This window comes from Lampris incognitus, chromosome 14 (assembly GCF_029633865.1).
Source record: "Lampris incognitus isolate fLamInc1 chromosome 14, fLamInc1.hap2, whole genome shotgun sequence".
NCBI classification, from domain to species: Eukaryota; Metazoa; Chordata; class Actinopteri; order Lampriformes; family Lampridae; genus Lampris; species Lampris incognitus.
In genome coordinates, this window is record NC_079224.1 from 12490886 (window position 1) to 12509614 (window position 18729).

An 18729-nucleotide genomic window follows, 5' to 3' on the forward strand; every position below is an offset into this window, starting at 1 on the left:
CTGGGGGGGGGGGGGCAAAATGTTGACTCATGTCCAAGGATTTGGTTTTGAAACTAAATAGTGGTACAGCTTGTCTAATAATAAATGAATGATCAAACGGGGCAGAGTTCCTCTGCTTCCTAGAAGAGTACAGTGGCTTGGGGTGAGCAGCCCCGCACATAAAAGACATGTACTGGCCAGGCGGGAGATCCTGAAGCTCGCCTTGTTTCCACCAGGCTTTGTTCTCATCTTCAAAGGCTATGGCTCTTTTTTCCACAGGATCAAAATCCACAAACAAATAAAGCTGATAAAAAAATGAGGAATGGAAGGTACTGAAATCTCTGGCAACCCACTTCCCACATGGGCCATGTATTGATAATTGCTGGCTTTTTAGGGTGGTTTCCCAGTAACACATTTTCTGTATTGTTGTTTGTAGTTTGTTTTTCACAGTGTGTGTGTGTGTGTGTGTTGCCTTTGGTAAACGAGCCTACCTCACAGGTGCACCTCTGCTTTGAGCGGGCTTGAGCAGGACGGTGACGGTGCTGTCAGTCTGGTTCAGCGAGGTCTCCTGGTCGTAGGCTGGCATGGAGGGAGCTACAGACAAAACCAAGGGAATGGGTTTTTTTTTTTTACTCGCACAACAATTGTTAAAGCTACACGATACAAGTTTGGTACTGTAGCAGTGCTTGTTTTTTGTGAGAGGTACATCCTTGGTACTTTTGATATACACTGCATGGCCATAAGTATGTGGACACCCGAACATCACACCCATATGTGCTTGTTGAACATTTCATTCCAAATCCATGGACATTAATATGAAGTTGGTCCCGCCTTTGCTGTTATAATAGTCTCCACTCTTCTGGGAAGGCTTTCCAACTAAATTTTGGAACATGGCTGCAGGAAGTCGCTCCCATTCAGCCACTAGGGCATTAGTGATGTTGGGCACTGATGTTGGGAGAAGGCCTAGCTCACAGTTGGCGTTCCAATTCATCCCAAAGGTGTTGGATGGGGTTGAGATGCGAGCTCTGTGCAGGCCAGTCAAGGGCCTTGTCTTTATGGACCTTGCTTTGTGCACAGGGTTATTGTCATGCTGAAACAGGAAAGAGCCTTCCCCTAACTGTTGCCACAAAATTGGAAGCACACAATTCTCTAGAATATCTGCCAAACCCAGATTGGTCCATCAAACTGCCAGATAGTGAAGCGTGATTCATCACTCCAAAGAACTCGTTTTCACTGCTCCAGAGTCCAATGGCGGTGTGCTTTACACCACTCCAGGTGATGCCTGGCATTGCGAATGGTGACCTTAGGCGTGTATGGCTGCTCAGCCATGGAAAGCCCTTTCATGAAGCTTCTGACGAACAGTTCTTGTGCTAACATTGCTTCCAGAGGCAGTTTGGAACTCTGTAGTGAGTGTTGCCACCCAGGACGTGTGATTTTTATTTGCTATGCACTTCAGCACTCGGCGGTCCCGGCCTGTGAGCTTATGTGGCCTGCCGCTTCATGGCTGAGCTGTTGTTGCTCCTAGACATTTCCACCTCACAATAACAGCACTTGACTGGGGCAGATCTAGCAGGGAAGAAACTTGATGACCTTACTTGATGGAATGGTGGCATCCTATGACAGTGCCACGTTGAAAGTCACTGAGCTCTTCAGTACGACCCATTCTGCTGCCAATGTTTGTCTTTGGAGATTGCATGGCTGAAATAGCTGAACCTACTAATTAGCAGGGATGTCCACATACTTTGGGCCAAGTAGTGTATATCATGAGGTTGCAGCGGCACAATAAAGGCTTGAAGCCGAAACGTCTATTTTTTTGTCTTCTGCCATGTACTGACTTATTAAAAAACTACTGAAAACGCAAAATTAGTGCTTGTCCTTCCCTGGTGTGCAAAAGCCCTCTTTGTTACACCAACATCATGAGACTAGACATATACATGATATATGCAGGAAGAGTGTGAGAAGCCTGGTTGCACCAGACCACTTGAGGCTCGAGCATCAAATCGCCAATGGGTGCAATTTGTTCTGCATAAACTCAAATAGTAAATAAACTAAGAAAATTGCATAGAGTAGCCCCAAGTTGAAAACCATTCATTAAAAAGTAATTTCTGTCATTGCAAGAAAAAAAACAGCCAAATATCACCTCTATGATGTTAATATACATCAGAATAAAAAGTACAAGAAAACAAGTGAGAGGGGTAATTAGTTCTTTTTTGCTATCCCAGTCAGCACACAGTGACATTCAGCTCCACTTTCCCTGAAGTACAGAACAGTTAGCAGTGTTTTATGGAAATTATAGGCATGGTTACAACTTGTTTTTTGGCCAAATGGATTGCTGCTGTATGTTGAAATTATCACTATAAAATGCAGTGAGTTACCAACCAAATTACACACAACTGAAGTTAGCAAAATACAGCATGTGGTTCAGGGTTAAGGGAAAAACAGTATCTACAAATACTTTTCATGGTAAATCTTAGATGCTAAAAATCCGAGGCTTGCTGCAAGAGTGCCTTTCTGGCCCTCCTTGACAAGGGTCAAGAAGTTTACAGTACCACTGGAAAATTTGAGAATATCAATATAATTTACATTTATGTGACATACAACCTTCTTGACACCATCTTGAATTGCCTGGGGCAATTAAACCCCACCTATCTCAAACTCAATATAGGTCAAAAAACCCCACAAATGCTATAAATTTGCTGAATGCTCTTTGACCAATGTATAAGGGATACTCAATTACATTTTCCTGATCCCATACTATGGAAAAACTACATCTGTGGAAAGGTATTAAATCAATCACCATTTACCGCACCATTGCCCTTGCTGACCTGAAATCTTGGTAGTGAACTGAGTGATGACGGGGGGACCGTAGCCCTTGGCTGTGCTGGCGCGCAGGGTGAAGGAGTAGGTAGAGCCTGGGTAGAGCCCCATGAACATGTGGGTGGTCTCATTGCCCAGCTTAAGCACTTTCCCACTCTGGTTGGAGAGGTCCTGTTCAGGGTCAAAGGAGCTCACTGCCTTGTAGGAAATCTGGGATGGGAGAAAATCAATATAGCATGTTGGTAATGGCCTCTGACGGTATTAGTATCATACAGTATATAATCTCTATTAACAGATGATATATATATATATATAAAATCCAGTTATTTGTTGAGCACTTCCCCTACCGTTGACTGTTTCTTTTAACAAATTTATATATATGTATATATATATATAAATCTGTAGACTGTAGGACAAGATTTTGGTATCGGAAGCGTTCTGATTTCCATTTTAGCCTGAGTAGTATTGACCAATCATGTTTGAGTAGGCGGCGATTTCTACAGGAACATACTGCATGTTGGTAACACTCCGTGTGGGGAGCAAGAGGTAGTAGAATGCATTGGCCTAAATGTCATCTGGACCTAAAACCCATACAAAAAGTATTGGTGTTTGTGTATTGTGTGGGGAAACGCTCGACTCGTGTCAACTACTTGTGAAATAATCCAGTTGTAGATGTTGTCTCTCAACTCCATTTTTGTGTCTCAAGTTGCTAATCTGACTGTAAACAATGACAGGCACATGGAAAAGGTATTCTTCATAGGAAACAGAAGCGAGCAGCCAGTAGCTACACCGGAAGCCCCAAAATATTGGCCATCGTCCCCAGAGCTAAATCATCGCCAGAAGATTTAACCTCTAGGTTCCAAGATTGGTATTCATGCAATAAAGGTGTCTCATTATGGGCGTCTGGGTAGCGTGGCGGTCGATTCCTTTGCCTACCTACACGGGGATCACCGGTTCGAATCCCTGTGTTACCTCCAGCTTGGTTGGGCGTCCTTACAGACACAATTGGCCGTGTCTGTGGGTGGGAAGCCGGATGTGGGTATGTGTCCTGGTTGCTGCACTAGCGCCTCCTCTGGTCGGTCAGGGAGTCTGTTCAGGGGGGACGGGGAACCGGGGGGAACAGTGTGATCCTCCCACGTGGAGCAAACACGTGGTAGTCTGCTGCCCTCCCCAGCCCAGCAGAGGGGGTGGAGCAGCAACTGGGGCGGCTCGGAAAATAAGGTAATTGGCCAAGTACAATTGGGGAGAAAAAATCCAAAAAGATTTGGAGTGTCTCATTATGGGGGCACTCAAGCAACCCAGCTGGCTAAATCGCCTGCCACATACTTAAGGTATCATGAGTTGGTGTCTGACTCGTATGTGTCATTCTCTCTATGTCGTCCATCTTGTCCATTTCTCTGCACTGCAAACCAGACGGCAGGTTTAGAAATCTTCTGATTACTGATATATTACTCAACGGCGCAAAACTAAACACATGAATACCGCATAAGAGACCGGCTATATGATGTACGTCTTTCCTATCTGAGAAACTGTTAGTTCTTGCATATGCATGCTTTACAAAAAAAACCAAACATTTCACTCCTTTCCTTAAGTACAACTTGAATATAAACTTAGGCCACCCCTTAGTCTAACCAGGGTAATTCTCCATAGTGCCTCTCTTGCCCTAAACACGGTTTATATTCCGCCAAACCCTTTAGGTGGTTCATTCTTTTTAGCAGCTGTCCTCTAGCTTTGCTTTTGACATATTTTTCTTTTTTTTCTTCTTTAATTCATCTCTTTTTTTTAAACCTTGGTGATAAAAACTAACGTTGCAACTTGTTTGTAAACAATGCTACAGAAACTCTGCATAAACTAGTTATTATAAAAGTTATTACGAAGTGTACTAGCAGTAAAATGATCCTAAAAAAAAACCTTGAGCTGCACCAACTCATGTACAGGCTGAAGTATCAGTGAACCTACTTCATACATAAATACACTGCAACTGACTTGATGGCGATATCGTCAAAATCGATGAGGAGTAATGAGGCCAGCTCATGAGGTTTCGCATCCACTGAAGAGACAGAGGTGCTTATTTTTCAACACAACACAACACAACACAACACAACACATGCATGGGCATAATGCAGGGTCCTGGTTTCATGAAGAATGAAACAGCTAATCCATTCCTCCTCCATTAATAAACACAGGCGCTCTGGAAGGAATGCATTAAGGTGAGTGTTTTTGTTAATATCCATTTTAAATATCTGTAAAGCCCCACTTTAAGAAAATGCCTCTGCCCATAACAGAAAGCCTCCATTATAATTCCAATTAAGGAACACAAAGGGAGTTTGGAGGGCTGCATAATTTGTGTCCATCAAGTTTTGAAATGCTTGGAGGCCTTCTCATTTAGCCTTTGTCTGTGAAATGAGCCCGCGATGCCAAATCCTATGTCATAACATTTCAGAGAGAAGAATTTGAAATGACTTGTCAACACTGGGCAGATGGACCAAGTTTTTTTTTTTTTTTCAATTATAATGATACTGACGGGAATAAAAAGAGGATTAATTGTGGAAGTTAATTTAGGCTTTCTTGGAACTCTGAGGTAAGCCGTCAGTGATGTTTTACCGTTTACAGTATTTCACAAGGAGGATAGACAGTGAAATTATGATGCTGTTGCAAATGCTCTCACTCCAGGTGGCTGCTACACATTGGTGGTGGTTGAGGTGAGTTGCCCCCCTTCAATGTGAAGCGCTTTGGGTGTCGAGAAAACCGCTATATAAATGTAATGATTATTATTGTTACAAATGTTCGTCCAATACCTTCATTCTTTGCCAAAGAATTGGGGGGGGGGGTAATTTTATAATTCAAGGACGGCCTGCTAGTTAGTAGGGTTGCCCCAAAGCTTCAGTCCCCTGTGTGGCTATAACTCATAAGGTGTCCTTGCTGAACCTCAGCCTACTCCAGGGTTACTATGCTAGCTGGCTGACCCTGTGTCCCAAACCGAAGGTACAAAGATTACCCCAGTCAGGGATTAAAGACAAAATTCACTCATTATAAAACAAAATGGTGGGTTACAATGATGGATAATTGTTATTATAAATCAAATAAATGCAATGCTTCTCTTAAGTATCTCGCTTGGTTGTTCCTATAACATTGAACCAGATAAAAATTGAATCAGATCAGATCAGAATCTGTTTTATTGCCAAATAAGTAATTTACATTTCCAGGAATTAGACTCGGCACTTTGCTTGTTGGTGCTGGACCGGCTGGGAGAGCTTGGTCTGCTGCATCTTTTGGGCCCAGAGACCACGGCCCTGCCTGGAGCTGTGCCTGAAGAGGAAACACTGAGGGCGGTGTGACAGGACGCGGAAGTGGGGCAAGCTAAGCTAACTGCTATCCCATGCAGATCGGTAGTTCCGATAACACCGATGGCGGTCTGGTGGCAGCCTCGCCTGGCATTGACTGTGTTTTTGATGTCGTCGTGTGGAGTGTGGGGAGGTGTGTTGAGGGTGTCTGGCTGGGAGCTGGCGTTGGATCGGCTGGGAGAGCCTGGTCTGCTGTGTCCGGTGGGCCCAGGAACCGTGGGCCCAGGAACCATGGCCCTTTCTGGAGCTGCACCCAAGGAAGAAGCACCGAGGGCAGTCTGACAGGACGTGGAAGGGGCAGGCTAAGCTAACTCCTAGCCCATGCAGACTGACAGTTTCAACAGTCATCCTGGTGTTTGTTCTCTTGGACAGTGAATTTTTTTGTGTGGATATGTTGGATATATGTGTTTTTGTAGTTTTTTTGTAGTTTGTCTATATGTGTTTTTATAGTCTGGATGTGTGTTTTTGTCTTTGTGTTGCACTGCTGTGGGCTGGGGGAAACGATATTTTGTTTCATTTCATGTGCACAGGTGCATGGAATGAAATGACAAATAAATGTTCCTGATTCCTGCTTACTGTGATCTTTAAAAGTAACACAAAAATTAAGGGACTATAGCAAGAGGTCAAGGTAAAATTGGGGGGAAAAATATCAAAAGTAATAAAGAAAACCAGTATGTATATGAATTTTGGAACGCTAGAATTAAATCATTGTACCGTTATATATTGCTTTATACATTGGTAAACATGGCAGGTAAGCATTAAAAGGAAAATATATGTTGTTTAAATATAGGCTGGCAAAGGTTTGTGTTAGGACCTGCCAATAAAAGGACAGAGTCACAGAGCTTGGCCACAAAGGCGATGAAATCTCTTTTGATATCGGGGCTTGTCAGGCGGATTTCACTTTGAGCCCCACGGATAGTGTCGATCAAAGCCGTGTCCTGACTTAAAGGAAGCGACTTCTAGGGAATACTAACAAAACAGGGAATATGTTGGCTTTCCAAAGCTGGAGAGGGAGACTGTAATGGTGCAAGCTGTGGGCTTCTTACCTGTTCTTTCTCTGGGAAAGCAAACGCACAGATGGCGTCTGATCTCAATAATATTGTACTCGTTCATCCTTTCACCGGAGTTCCGTTTCTAAATTCGTTGGAAAATCTCTGTTGATGGCGATACCTAGATCTTTGGGGACTTTCAATGCCTTACTTAAACCGGGTCATCAGTGTAATCTTAAAGCCTTTCTGCTACACAGAGGGAGTGGGAGAAGTAATTGCTGCAGCATATGAGTAATAACTGACTAGAGTACACATGAAGTGACATGGCTCCAGCTCTACATAAATATAGACCCCGGCAAGAGTAGCTCACAAAACAGGGGTGTGAAACACATTGTTCCTTCTAAACACGTTCGCTCACATCATGAAAAATTAAAAAGATAAACAAGTCAAACAGGTTGACCTACAAGTGGGTGAACCCACAACAAAATATCAGTATTCATCGACACCATTTTCCTGCACTTTTCTCAGCAGCACCGCTAAGCGCTACGCCTGGCATGAGGCAATGTGCACTGATTGAATAAATATGGACCGGTTATGATTCTGACATTGGTTGTAGGCAACGTTTCTCCAGCTATGATTGAAATGTCTCTGTACCGTGGCGAGAATATCCATTTCATATTCCATTCGCATCACTCACCTGATGGTGTGTCAGCGGATGGAGCGACCTACACGGCTGTCCTGATTGTATTACTTTTACTATTCAATCTGCCCTCCTCATATGAGAAACAGCACTGTCAATGAATGCTAACCTAGTCAAAATGCCAAGCGTGAGCAAATGGGGACAAGGTAGGGGAATCAACAGAGGAGAATCAATCTCTGCGGGGAAAGGTTGTAGGATTATTCTCAGCTTAAGCTGGCTAAAACGAATGTGTATATATGCCGTATGCATGAGAACTGTTAGTATTATTCAAGACTCAATACAGCTCACGGGCATAGCCAGAAAGGGCTGTGTGGAATATCCTTATGTCAACATGACTTCACTGGTGAAGTTTGATTATGTGCTCTGGGTGCGTTTCACTTCAGTTCAGTACTTTATTGTTCCACTGGAGGATATTCGGCTTGCAGCAGAGCGCAGGTAAACAATGACAATACACACAACAGTACAACAATAAAATCTATAAAATATGGGTTTTGTATAGGACTGGAAAAGATAAAGTGCTACGGTGCTAAGTGTGAGCAGAAAGTGCATAGGTGCAAAGTAACTATCACCTTTTGTGCAGGTTAAGCATGCGTATTGCACTAGGGACAAAGGAAAATTAAATCTATCGCACTTTGCCCTGGGAGCCCTGTACCTCTGACCTGAAGGGAGAAGATCAAATGCCTCAAACAGAGGATGGTCTGAGGCTCCATAAAATCAATCCTGTTTCAGAGATGAATTTCCACTAGAGATTCTACATGTGTCACAGGAAAAACGGAAGCTTAAAGCTTGTGAATGAGTCTGTCCAGTCCAACCTGGTGGTTGACACTCTACACTGCAATTCTGGGGGGCAGTGCAGATCAGGCAATATTCACAACAACAGGGAACGAAGTATGTTCCAGGGTCAAAATCGTCTTGAATATTTTCTGGCTGGAGTTAAAGCAATAACACTGGGATTATTAGAAACATTTCTACTCAAAGGTGGAAAAGTGTTGTTATGTATAACCACCTCCAGACTTGTACTTTTTATTAACACCAACGTGGAGCCAAATTCTATGGCATCTTGAAGAGATGTGTACACTGCCACAGAAGGCTGGAGGAGGAAATAAAGCTTCACATCAGGTCTGAGTGTGTTTACTGTTCTTGAGGGTGGGTGTCTAATACCATGCCCCTGTGCTAACCCAGTCCTTCTGTACCTCATACTGAATGATGATTCCATAGGTCTGTGCCGGCTCTCTCCACTTCAGGATGATCTTCTGCTCATATGCGCTGCCCTGGATAGACTCCAGAGGAACAGCACCTGGCACTGTGGGAAATGACAACCGAGATATTTGACACATTTTCTGATTCATTCTGAAACACTAGTAACACAGTGGTGGTGATTAGCTAGACTTCTCCAAGTAGAACAGAGCGGCGAGAGTGTGCGAACTCCATTCACACAGCTTTAGAGACATTTTAGTACGATGTGTATGTTTGTCAGGCTGAAATGTTAATCACAGGTGTGTGAGTAAAGCTCCTACTGAGCTGCACTAGATGGCGATTTATCTTGCCAATTACCTAACCATGTTGTGCACACAACATATAACAGCACATATCAGTCAAACTGTTTTTTAAGGACCAAAACAAATGGCCATAAGCCAAAGTTAAATACATCTTAAGACGGATCTGCGGGATCATTTCAAGTCAAAACACAGAGCGCGATACAAAGGTCTCAGAGCGAAACACAACCACTTTGCTCGCACATGAAAATGCACCGCAAACAAAGTGGCTGAGATGAATTGACGATCCCATGAGAGTTGGCGGGAATTTCAATCTCTCGGCAGTGTTTACGTGCACCGAGATGCTTCCAGAGAGATCTGGTCCTTTCACCTCTGATGCGCGTCGCTTTCATTCTTTAAATGAAACAGAACAATATGCAGACTTTTTTTTTTAAAGCACTAATCTTAAAGAACACAGCTATGACTACACCCTGCCCTTACACTTTCCCACGGGGCCTTAAACCCCCCCCCCCCACACACACACACACATACACACACAGGGAGAGAGTTATAGAGGGAGCAGTCAGATAGTGAGACACAGTTGCCTCTTTCAAGTTTCCAACCAGAAATATCTGAGCCAGACATGACAAGACTCTTCTCGTCAGCTGGGCCTGTTTGTTATCAGGCAACCGGGGTTCCTTAAGAGATCCGTGGAGTTCATTTCCTGAGTCTGCCGAGCCAAGGCACTAGATCTTTCATCTTTGAAGGAGGCAAAACAACTGGAGGAAATAGAGGCTTGCCTTCTGCCGCCTCCACTCTCTTGAAATTATTTGGATGATCGGAAACACCACCTCAGAATAAACCTTTTATTATCAGGGTGGGGAAATTATCACAGCTAACAAGTTAGAGGCAGGGATACTTTGGTCATGGCGGCTTAGTTTGCCTACTCTACTGGCCGCTGTGACAGGTAACCGTTAAGGCTCTTTTCTTCTCTAAAGTTGTCTCACAAAACAATACAAGTAGTGCTCGCCTTTTTAAACTCGACCAACCGCTGTTGCTTGAAAATGAACACCAGAGTTACTCAACCTGTTCTTGTCTTTTAGCCGTTCATGTTCAGTTTATTATATAGTGCTCCTATACACCGTATGTGCACCACTTGTAACTCTTTAAATATCACTGTGCCAATCCACATGACAGTTCATCAATAATAAGTTTTTAATTTACATACTTTTCCAGGGCCTTGTTCTTTCTATATCACACCCCTACTCCAATTTAACTTCTTGTACACCCTTGAGTATGGGTTCATAATAACCCAAAACGTGTGATACTCTCACTCTCCTAGGGGTAAAACATTTGCAGTGTGGTGGTTAAATTTTCTGATTAATTAATTTTTCTGATTAATGACAAACAATATTCATTTTGGCTTTTCATCGTTTCCATCTAGTAGTGAAGATTATTTTTTCCCCAATACTCTCCTAGATCCTTACCATCTTCATCTGTCTGAACCTCCAGCTCTGTGCTCTCTTTAACTCCCTCGGGGTTGCGCAGCACCAGCTTGACGCTGAGGTTGGTGTAGGGGGTCAGGTTGTGAATGGTGTGCTGGGGGTCACGGCTCTGGGTGTCGTAGCACACTTCCTCCCGGGTCTCCTCTTTGGCGGCCACCCTGGAGCGGTACTGTACTGTCAGGTTGTAGTTATGGCAGCGGGTGACGTTGTAACCCAGCGGCTCCCAGCGCACCGTCACCTGCTTGGACTGGACGTCCACCACTTCGAGCCTCCGTGGGCCGTGCATGGGCTCTGCATGGGCAGGCAAGGAGAAGGAAGTGTGACTACACATGATAATATTCAATCAGGCTGTAAAGAATGCTGGAGAATATGAGATTGTTTTAATAAATTGTACTGTCGCTGGAACACAATGTACTGAATAATAAATTGGATGGATATTTCTTATTGAATGGATAATTGATTTTCATGCACATTTGTTATATACTATATATCAAATGCCAGGAGAAAAAAGTAGTTTTTTCAAGCGTGACTAAACTACCACTGTTTGACTGTCTTCCCGGGTTTACATATGTTAGGGGTGGGATGATATGAAAATGTCATGTCACATTATCCAGGCCAAAATAATTGTGATTCACAATATTACCCCGATAATCATCAAAATATGCTTAAAACTCTTAAAATGGCACTGAAACATACTGGAATCACTTTACCTTACATTTTGTTAAAAAACAAATATTTTTATGCATCACAGATAGGACATCTCTTTGGTTGGATGGGCCAACAGGGACAGCCCTACAAACGCAAAATGTCCCTGATGGCCAGCAATCTGGTCAAGTGCAGCAAAACAGGAGCTAAACAAGCTTCAGATCGTGCAGAATAGAGCAGCACGTCTTGCACTCAGGTGTTCAATGAGAAAAGGTATAGACCAAATGCACCTTGATCTTGCCAGGTTGAAAGTAGAAAACAGATTAACACAGTCTTCTAACGTTATTCGGGAATATAGTCGTGTCAAAACAACCCTACTGCCTGTACTCGAGAATAACTTTTTCCCAGGACAGACATGAACATGGAACAAGACAAGTTAGCAGGGGTCATGTTACAATTCCTCAACCCTGAACAAATGCAACGCTATGTATAGGGCCATTTCACAGTGGAATAGGTTGCCATATGTTATTACTCAAGCAACAAGTAAAAAAGGTGTTAAAAAGCAACTTAAGAGGTTAATTTTGGGTACAGACATACACACTGTCTAAAACGTCTAATACATAACTTTTTATATTTTTATTCTGAAATATGTAGCTCAAACCAGTTGGTAGGAGTAGTCTGTGATAGATGCTACTGTAAGTGTGTGTGTGTGTGTGTGTGTGTGTGTGTGTGTGTGTGTGTGTGTGGGGTTATGTGTTTGACTTCTCTAATAATGCTGGTTTAATTGAGGTGGGTGGGATGGGGTGGGGGATGAATTGAATTGAATGACGCAATTGTGTTTATTTATGTATGCATGCAAGTGAAAGCATGTGTATACATGGATGTTGTTGTAGGATGTTTTTAATGTGGACCCCAGGAAGAGTAGCTGTTGCCTTGCGTGACAGCTAACGGGGATCTAAATAAACATAAATAAACATAAACATGATCGTCTGATTGACTGACTGATCAGTTTGACACCATTGGTCCGCTGGATCAGATGACCAACGACGGTTCCAGCTAGTGGCTACCAACAACGTCGCAGAAGTTACAAGATTGGTCGGCTGACCAAGGACGCTGCTGGTAAACACGGAAGTGGGAGTTTCTCTATTGGCCATGAATCAGTGCAGCGGTTTGCACACTAAACCAGCGCTAATAACCACACGCAGAGTGAAAATTATTAGCGTCTTCAAAAAGTTGGTGGTAACTGAAGCGCATTTCTAAGGGGTGTCACGCCCAAACTTTCCAGTAATCATGGCAGCAGTGAAAGTAGCCAGGTAATCATTTCATATAAAAAATAAATTGGCGCTATTTAACTGTATAGGGGAAAAAAATCAGGTTTTGAAACTGCTGTCCAGTACAGCTGATGTTCACAGAACCGACGTAAAAACAGCCGCTTTTTGAACGTAGTCACGCAAAAACAGTCACTTTCTTAAAGTAGTAACGGTCCAGCCATATACTAGGTTTTAACCCAGTTTTAGTGAACATCCTTTTGGGTGAAAACTTGCTCTACTATGGCCAACAAAACCTCTCCAACGTCACACTGGGCGCCGGCGGGACTATCCGGATCCCATGACGGATGGATGGAGGTAGCATCTCGGAGGACGCCATTCCTTCGCAAAACAACAGCCAAAAACGAAAAACAGCACAACAGTCACCAATCTGCCAAAAAAACAGAAGAAACATACCTGGTTATGCAGAAAATACAGATTGGGGGGGGGGCTATCCCAGCAGCAGTGGGATAGGCTTTTTGGATAGAGAAAAAAAAAAAAGGAATCGAGTCCTTTCAATAGCCGCTGCAGCTCGTTTTGTCAGCTTGATTGGGTGAATCCATCGCATTTGGACCACAGATGCTAACAGTCTGTTTGTTTGTGTTTAGCGCCAGCAAAGATTCTACGTCGCATTGATCAGTGCGTCATTTCGTGCTGCATTTCTACTGGTTGGTTAGTAGACGTAGGTCATAGCAGCAGTCACATTGTGAGGTGGTCATCCTAAATTTTTGACATTGTCAGACTTTTGTCGCAGGTTATCTTCAGTTGCAAGACCATAATAACGGCCGTCTTTGAACCTGTCTCACTGCGACCACCGTTTGGGAGCCATGACCAACGATATCGCCACATCTGAGACCGGCCCAAATTCAAACAGCGTATACCGGCCTTTAGATCTTGGCCCTCTGAACCCCCTTCACCGGTCTAGAAAAAACAGCAAACTACCAGCCTAGCTTACTGTGTTCTCTCCTATAGTACTGCAAAGGTTACCTATGACAACTCCAGCTCTGAAGCAAAAAATTAAGACGCTAGTCCAGCTTTAGCAATGCAACGAAACAGCACGGAGAGAGGGATAGATGACTGAAACAAAACAAAAACAAAACCAGCTGATTTCTAAAGCAAAGCACAAATCCTCTTTACAAATAATCGTATCATCACACAAGCTGTGTGTGCACTTGAGCGGAATATAGTGGCAACGGACCGTGGTGCAAACGCATGACAGCAACCCCTCTCCTACCACACAAAACCAACAAAATTTCCTGTACATCATGACAGCTTAACCATTAGCGACAGACACCTCAGGACCATGGACAGTGAACAGCGACCATGACATTTTGGAAACCCACCACCGCAAACAAGCAATATTAATAAATAATGTCATAGATTGGCACATCGGCCTATGAAATATACGTATATGTTACGATCAATGTGCATAATGACTGCTGAGTTGGTAAATTTACAGGTTGACCGATAATTCTGTATAATGACCGCAGGGGCGGCCAGAACTTGTGTGGGTCTTCCTTTTCCAATTAATTCCAACTTTTCATTAAAAGTTAATCTTGAAAACGGCGTAGATAATACAGTCGTAACCATGTCCTCCTCACTAGCGTTAACGTTACTCGCAGCTTCCACCGTGAACCAACAGGCTAGCTATCTAATCGTTTTTTGTTTTTTCACTAGCTTGTGATTCGTGTTCCCCGCAGTGGGAGGAACTTTTCATAAAGTGAGCGATAACAAAGCCCACCCATTTACAGGGAAGATGTGACTGGTCCATTTTTACCGTCATTTGAAATTACTATTGCTCGGACCTCTGTAAAATTATAGCTTCATTGGACCACCAATCACAGAGCTGAAAGCATAGCATTTTCCTCCCAACAACTACAGAGGCAGCAAAATTCTGATAGGGAGGAAAAGGGGCTTCTTTCATTTAACCCTTCACATTCCAACACAAACTGAATAGGCAGGTTTGAAGAGTTTATTTCCTCAGAAACATTTTGTTTGGATGTTGATTGTCAAATTATGAATTGATTAAATAAAATGAGAAATTATAACTTTTTAACTATCTTTTTTTTTTACACTCTCTTAGGCCATCTCTATGGGCTAAGAGGGGCCTGACAGTTCCCCTCTGATAGCATACATGTAGGGACCAGCGTTCCCCGTGGACTACAATACCCATACCTCCCTGCACAACCTCACGGGTGATCTCCAGCCACCGTCTCGCCTTACTAATAACATTGGTTACAGTAATACTGTATCCAGTCACGCAATTTCGCCCTTAAAACCGCGGCGGATTTTAAATTGGCCTTCTCGCTGTGGACCGTGTACACCACAAGCATTCAGATGTACCTTTTCTGCTGAGGAATAACAGAGCAAAGGACCACGTGTCTTCACATTACCGCTGGCCATGGTTATATTGGAAGACAACCTAGTCCTGTTTGTCCGCTAATCAGCTGTTATAACCGGTTAAGTTGTCCTGCAAGACACGCAGTTTCCACGGAAAGGTAAGGCGGCCGGTTCCATTTTTATTTCTTCAACGTCGACGCAATCGCAGCCAAGATCGTCAGACGATGCACGGAGGATTGAGGAATTTCGAGCTGCTGGGAGGAAAGAGACTGTTTTCCGTGGACCTGCGCTTCGACGCTGGACTACAAAGGACGCACCTCTGATCGCCGCGGAAGAGCGAACTCAAATAACGCTGGTATCTTGGCATAGCTAGTCCTAATGGTGTAGTTAAAAGATTCAGCCTTAGTGTTTTAATGGCAGAGTTCATTTTAACATTTGGTCTAATTCTCTCATGTGAGAAAAGTGTTGTTAGTTGAAATCATCCGTGATCAAGATACACACTGATTCACGCAGGAGGTATTACATAGGCCGCTTGTTAGTTTAAACATTTTTTGTTCCTTTAATTTTTCTTTTGTTTGAATCCTCACTTTTTACTTGAGAAAAGCGCTATTGGTTGAATTCATTTGCTATTCAGTTTGGCACACTGACCCATATGGAGTTGATAGACGTCTACTTTTCTTTTGCTCATTTGCTGCTTTCTTTCTGGTTCTCTTGTTTGCTGCCTTGGTAGATAGATTGTGCATGCGATCTCTATCTCTTTCTATCTCTTTCTCTCACTAACTTTTTTTTTGCCTCAATCTTATCACACCCCTATCACTGTGCACCATCTCGTCTGTGCGATTTCACGCAGCCTTTCTCTCACAAACACCTCCTTCTTTCGGCGCACGCACACCACGCACACGTGCATCTCTATCCAGTGCACGGCAGCACGCGCGCACACACACAACCTCCCTTTGTCGTTTTGTCGCTATTTCCTCCTCGTCACGTGCAATAACGCACGCACGCACACACACATCCATCCTTTCAGTGCATACACACACACACACACACACACACACACACACACACACACACACAATTACGTGCACATACCCAAACAATATTTGCAAAGCCTCTTTACCTCTTAATATCACCCTTTTTAGATAATTAGTGATTAGTATTAGTCAATTTTTAATTGTTCAGATAAATTGTTGTCCTTTAAGTAAGCCGTTGCCCTGCCTGTTTTGTGACAGTACTCAATGATATTCTCTGCCAATTAAAGGACTCCAATTGGTGCAACATTGATTATTCCATCAATTTTAGTAGGTTAATTATAAAATATTAAACGCCAAAATTAATGTCTGACAAATTTATGAGACTGATTTCATAACCCTGTTACAGCTGTGTGTGTGTGTGTGTGTGTGTATATAAGGAATTCACCAATACCAGCAGTATTGGGTATCGGTCCGACCGACAGACAGACAGCCCAGGCACAGACGCAGCGCGTCACGTGGGCAGGGGTGGAACAGGTTTTTTACCTGCTACACCACGACTGTGTTGTGTGTGTTTGCGTGCCATCCGTGTTTTCTGCTTCATTCCTGTTTCAACAGGTAAAAACTACATAGAACTGTGTAAAACACAAGTACAATCTGCTTAAAAATGATTAAAATAAATACCTCACTGTACCAGAGGCAATGCAACACAGCAATGAAACCTTGTAGGGTTTTTTTTCCATTACATATTAAAGTAAATCAACCAAATCGATGTGCATCCATGATCCTGTAGTTAAAACGATCTAGTTAATTAATTCGGTACCAGTTAATATACCCTACACTTCCAAACCCTGCATAACAACTGCATTATCACTTGGCAAAACTCAATATGCATGCAGTGCTGCAGAAAACACGGCTGGCACGCAACACAGACGCAGTACAGACGCAGTTAGTGCCATGTTTGTTCAGGAAAGGTTGCATGTCAAAATAGCAGCGACAGCATCACGTTGTACGTTTAATTCGTTACAGTTGGAAAGTGAGGAACGACTCACGAAAATAAAACACATTTTCAAAGTCATTGTTAGAACTGTAAAGGTATTATTAAGTATTCACATCGGTACTCGGTACCGGCAAGTACCCAAATGTAGGTACTCATACTTCACCTGAAAAAAAAAGCAGTATCAGTGCATCCCTAATATAGGCCTGGGGGGGGGGGTCAATTCAGTTACAAATTGCAATTCTTGATGATGGCAATTCTTAGATCGCCTCCCTGATCAAAAATCGACTGATTTAATTAAAACATTAAAAATAGGGATTTTTGGTACCTACACTACCGTTCAAAAGTTTGGGATCACATTGAAATGTCCATATTTTTGAAGGAAAAGCACTGTACTTTTCAATGAAGATAACTTTAAACTAGTCTTAACTTTAAAGAAATACACTCTATACATTGCTAATGTGGTAAATGACTATTCTAGCTGCAAATGTCTGGTTTTTGGTGCAATATCTACATAGGTGTATAGAGGCCCATTTCAAGCAACTATCACTCCAGTGTTCTAATGGTACAATGTGTTTGCTCATTGGCTCAGAAGGCTAATTGATGATTAGAAAACCCTTGTGCAATCATGTTCACACATCCGAAAACAGTTTAGCTTGTTACAGAAGCTACAAAACTGACCTTCCTTTGAGCAGATTGAGTTTCTGGAGCATCACATTTGTGGGGTCAATTAAACGCTCAAAATGGCCAGAAAAAGAGAACTTTCATCTGAAACTCGACAGTCTATTCTTGTTCTTAGAAATGAAGGCTATTCCATGCGAGAAATTGCTAAGAAATTGAAGATTTCCTACACCGGTGTGTACTACTCCCTTCAGAGGACAGCACAAACAGGCTCTAACCAGAGTAGAAAAAGAAGTGGGAGGCCGCGTTGCACAACTGAGCAAGAAGATAAGTACATTAGAGTCTCTAGTTTGAGAAACAGACGCCTCACAGGTCCCCAACTGGCATCTTCATTAAATAGTACCCGCAAAACACCAGTGTCAACATCTACAGTGAAGAGGCGGCTGCGGGATTCTGGGCTTCAGGGCAGAGTGGCAAAGAAAAAGCCATATCTGAGACTGACCAATAAAAGAAAAAGATTAAGATGAGCAAAAGAACACAGACATTGGACAGAGGAAGACTGGAAAAAAGTGTTGTGGACGGATGAATCCAAGTTTGAGGTGTTTGGATCACAAAGAAGAACGTTTGTGAGACGCAGAACAAATGAAAAGATGCTGGAAGAATGCCTGACGCCATCTGTTAAGCATGGCGGAGGTAATGTGATGGTCTGGGGTTGCTTTGGTGCTGGTAAGGTGGGAGATTTGTACAGGGTAAAAGGGATTCTGAATAAGGAAGGCTATCACTCCATTTTGCAACGCCATGCCATACCCAGTGGACAGCGCTTGATTGGAGCCAATTTCATCCTACAACAGGACAATGACCCTAAACACACCTCCAAATTGTGCAAGAACTATTTAGAGCAGAAGCAGGCAGCTGGTATTCTATCGGTAATGGAGTGGCCAGCGCAGTCACCAGATCTGAACCCCATTGAGCTGTTGTGGGAGCAGCTTGACTGTATGGTACGCAAGAAGTGCCCATCCAACCAATCCAACTTGTGGGA

General features: G+C 43.1%; 1 protein-coding gene across 1 annotated transcript in view; it reads right to left on the bottom strand.

The window, feature by feature from the left end:
* LOC130124325 (receptor-type tyrosine-protein phosphatase mu-like) overlaps positions 1-18729 on the bottom strand; it is a 154652-nt gene that overhangs the window by 82067 nt on the left and 53856 nt on the right. The window contains exons 8-11 of the mRNA XM_056293784.1: positions 10792-11100; positions 9023-9132; positions 2805-3006; positions 471-573 (exon numbers count right to left, since the gene is read on the bottom strand). Of these exons, the coding sequence (XP_056149759.1) occupies positions 471-573; positions 2805-3006; positions 9023-9132; positions 10792-11100 (724 nt within the window). The remainder of the gene's footprint in view (positions 1-470; positions 574-2804; positions 3007-9022; positions 9133-10791; positions 11101-18729) is intronic.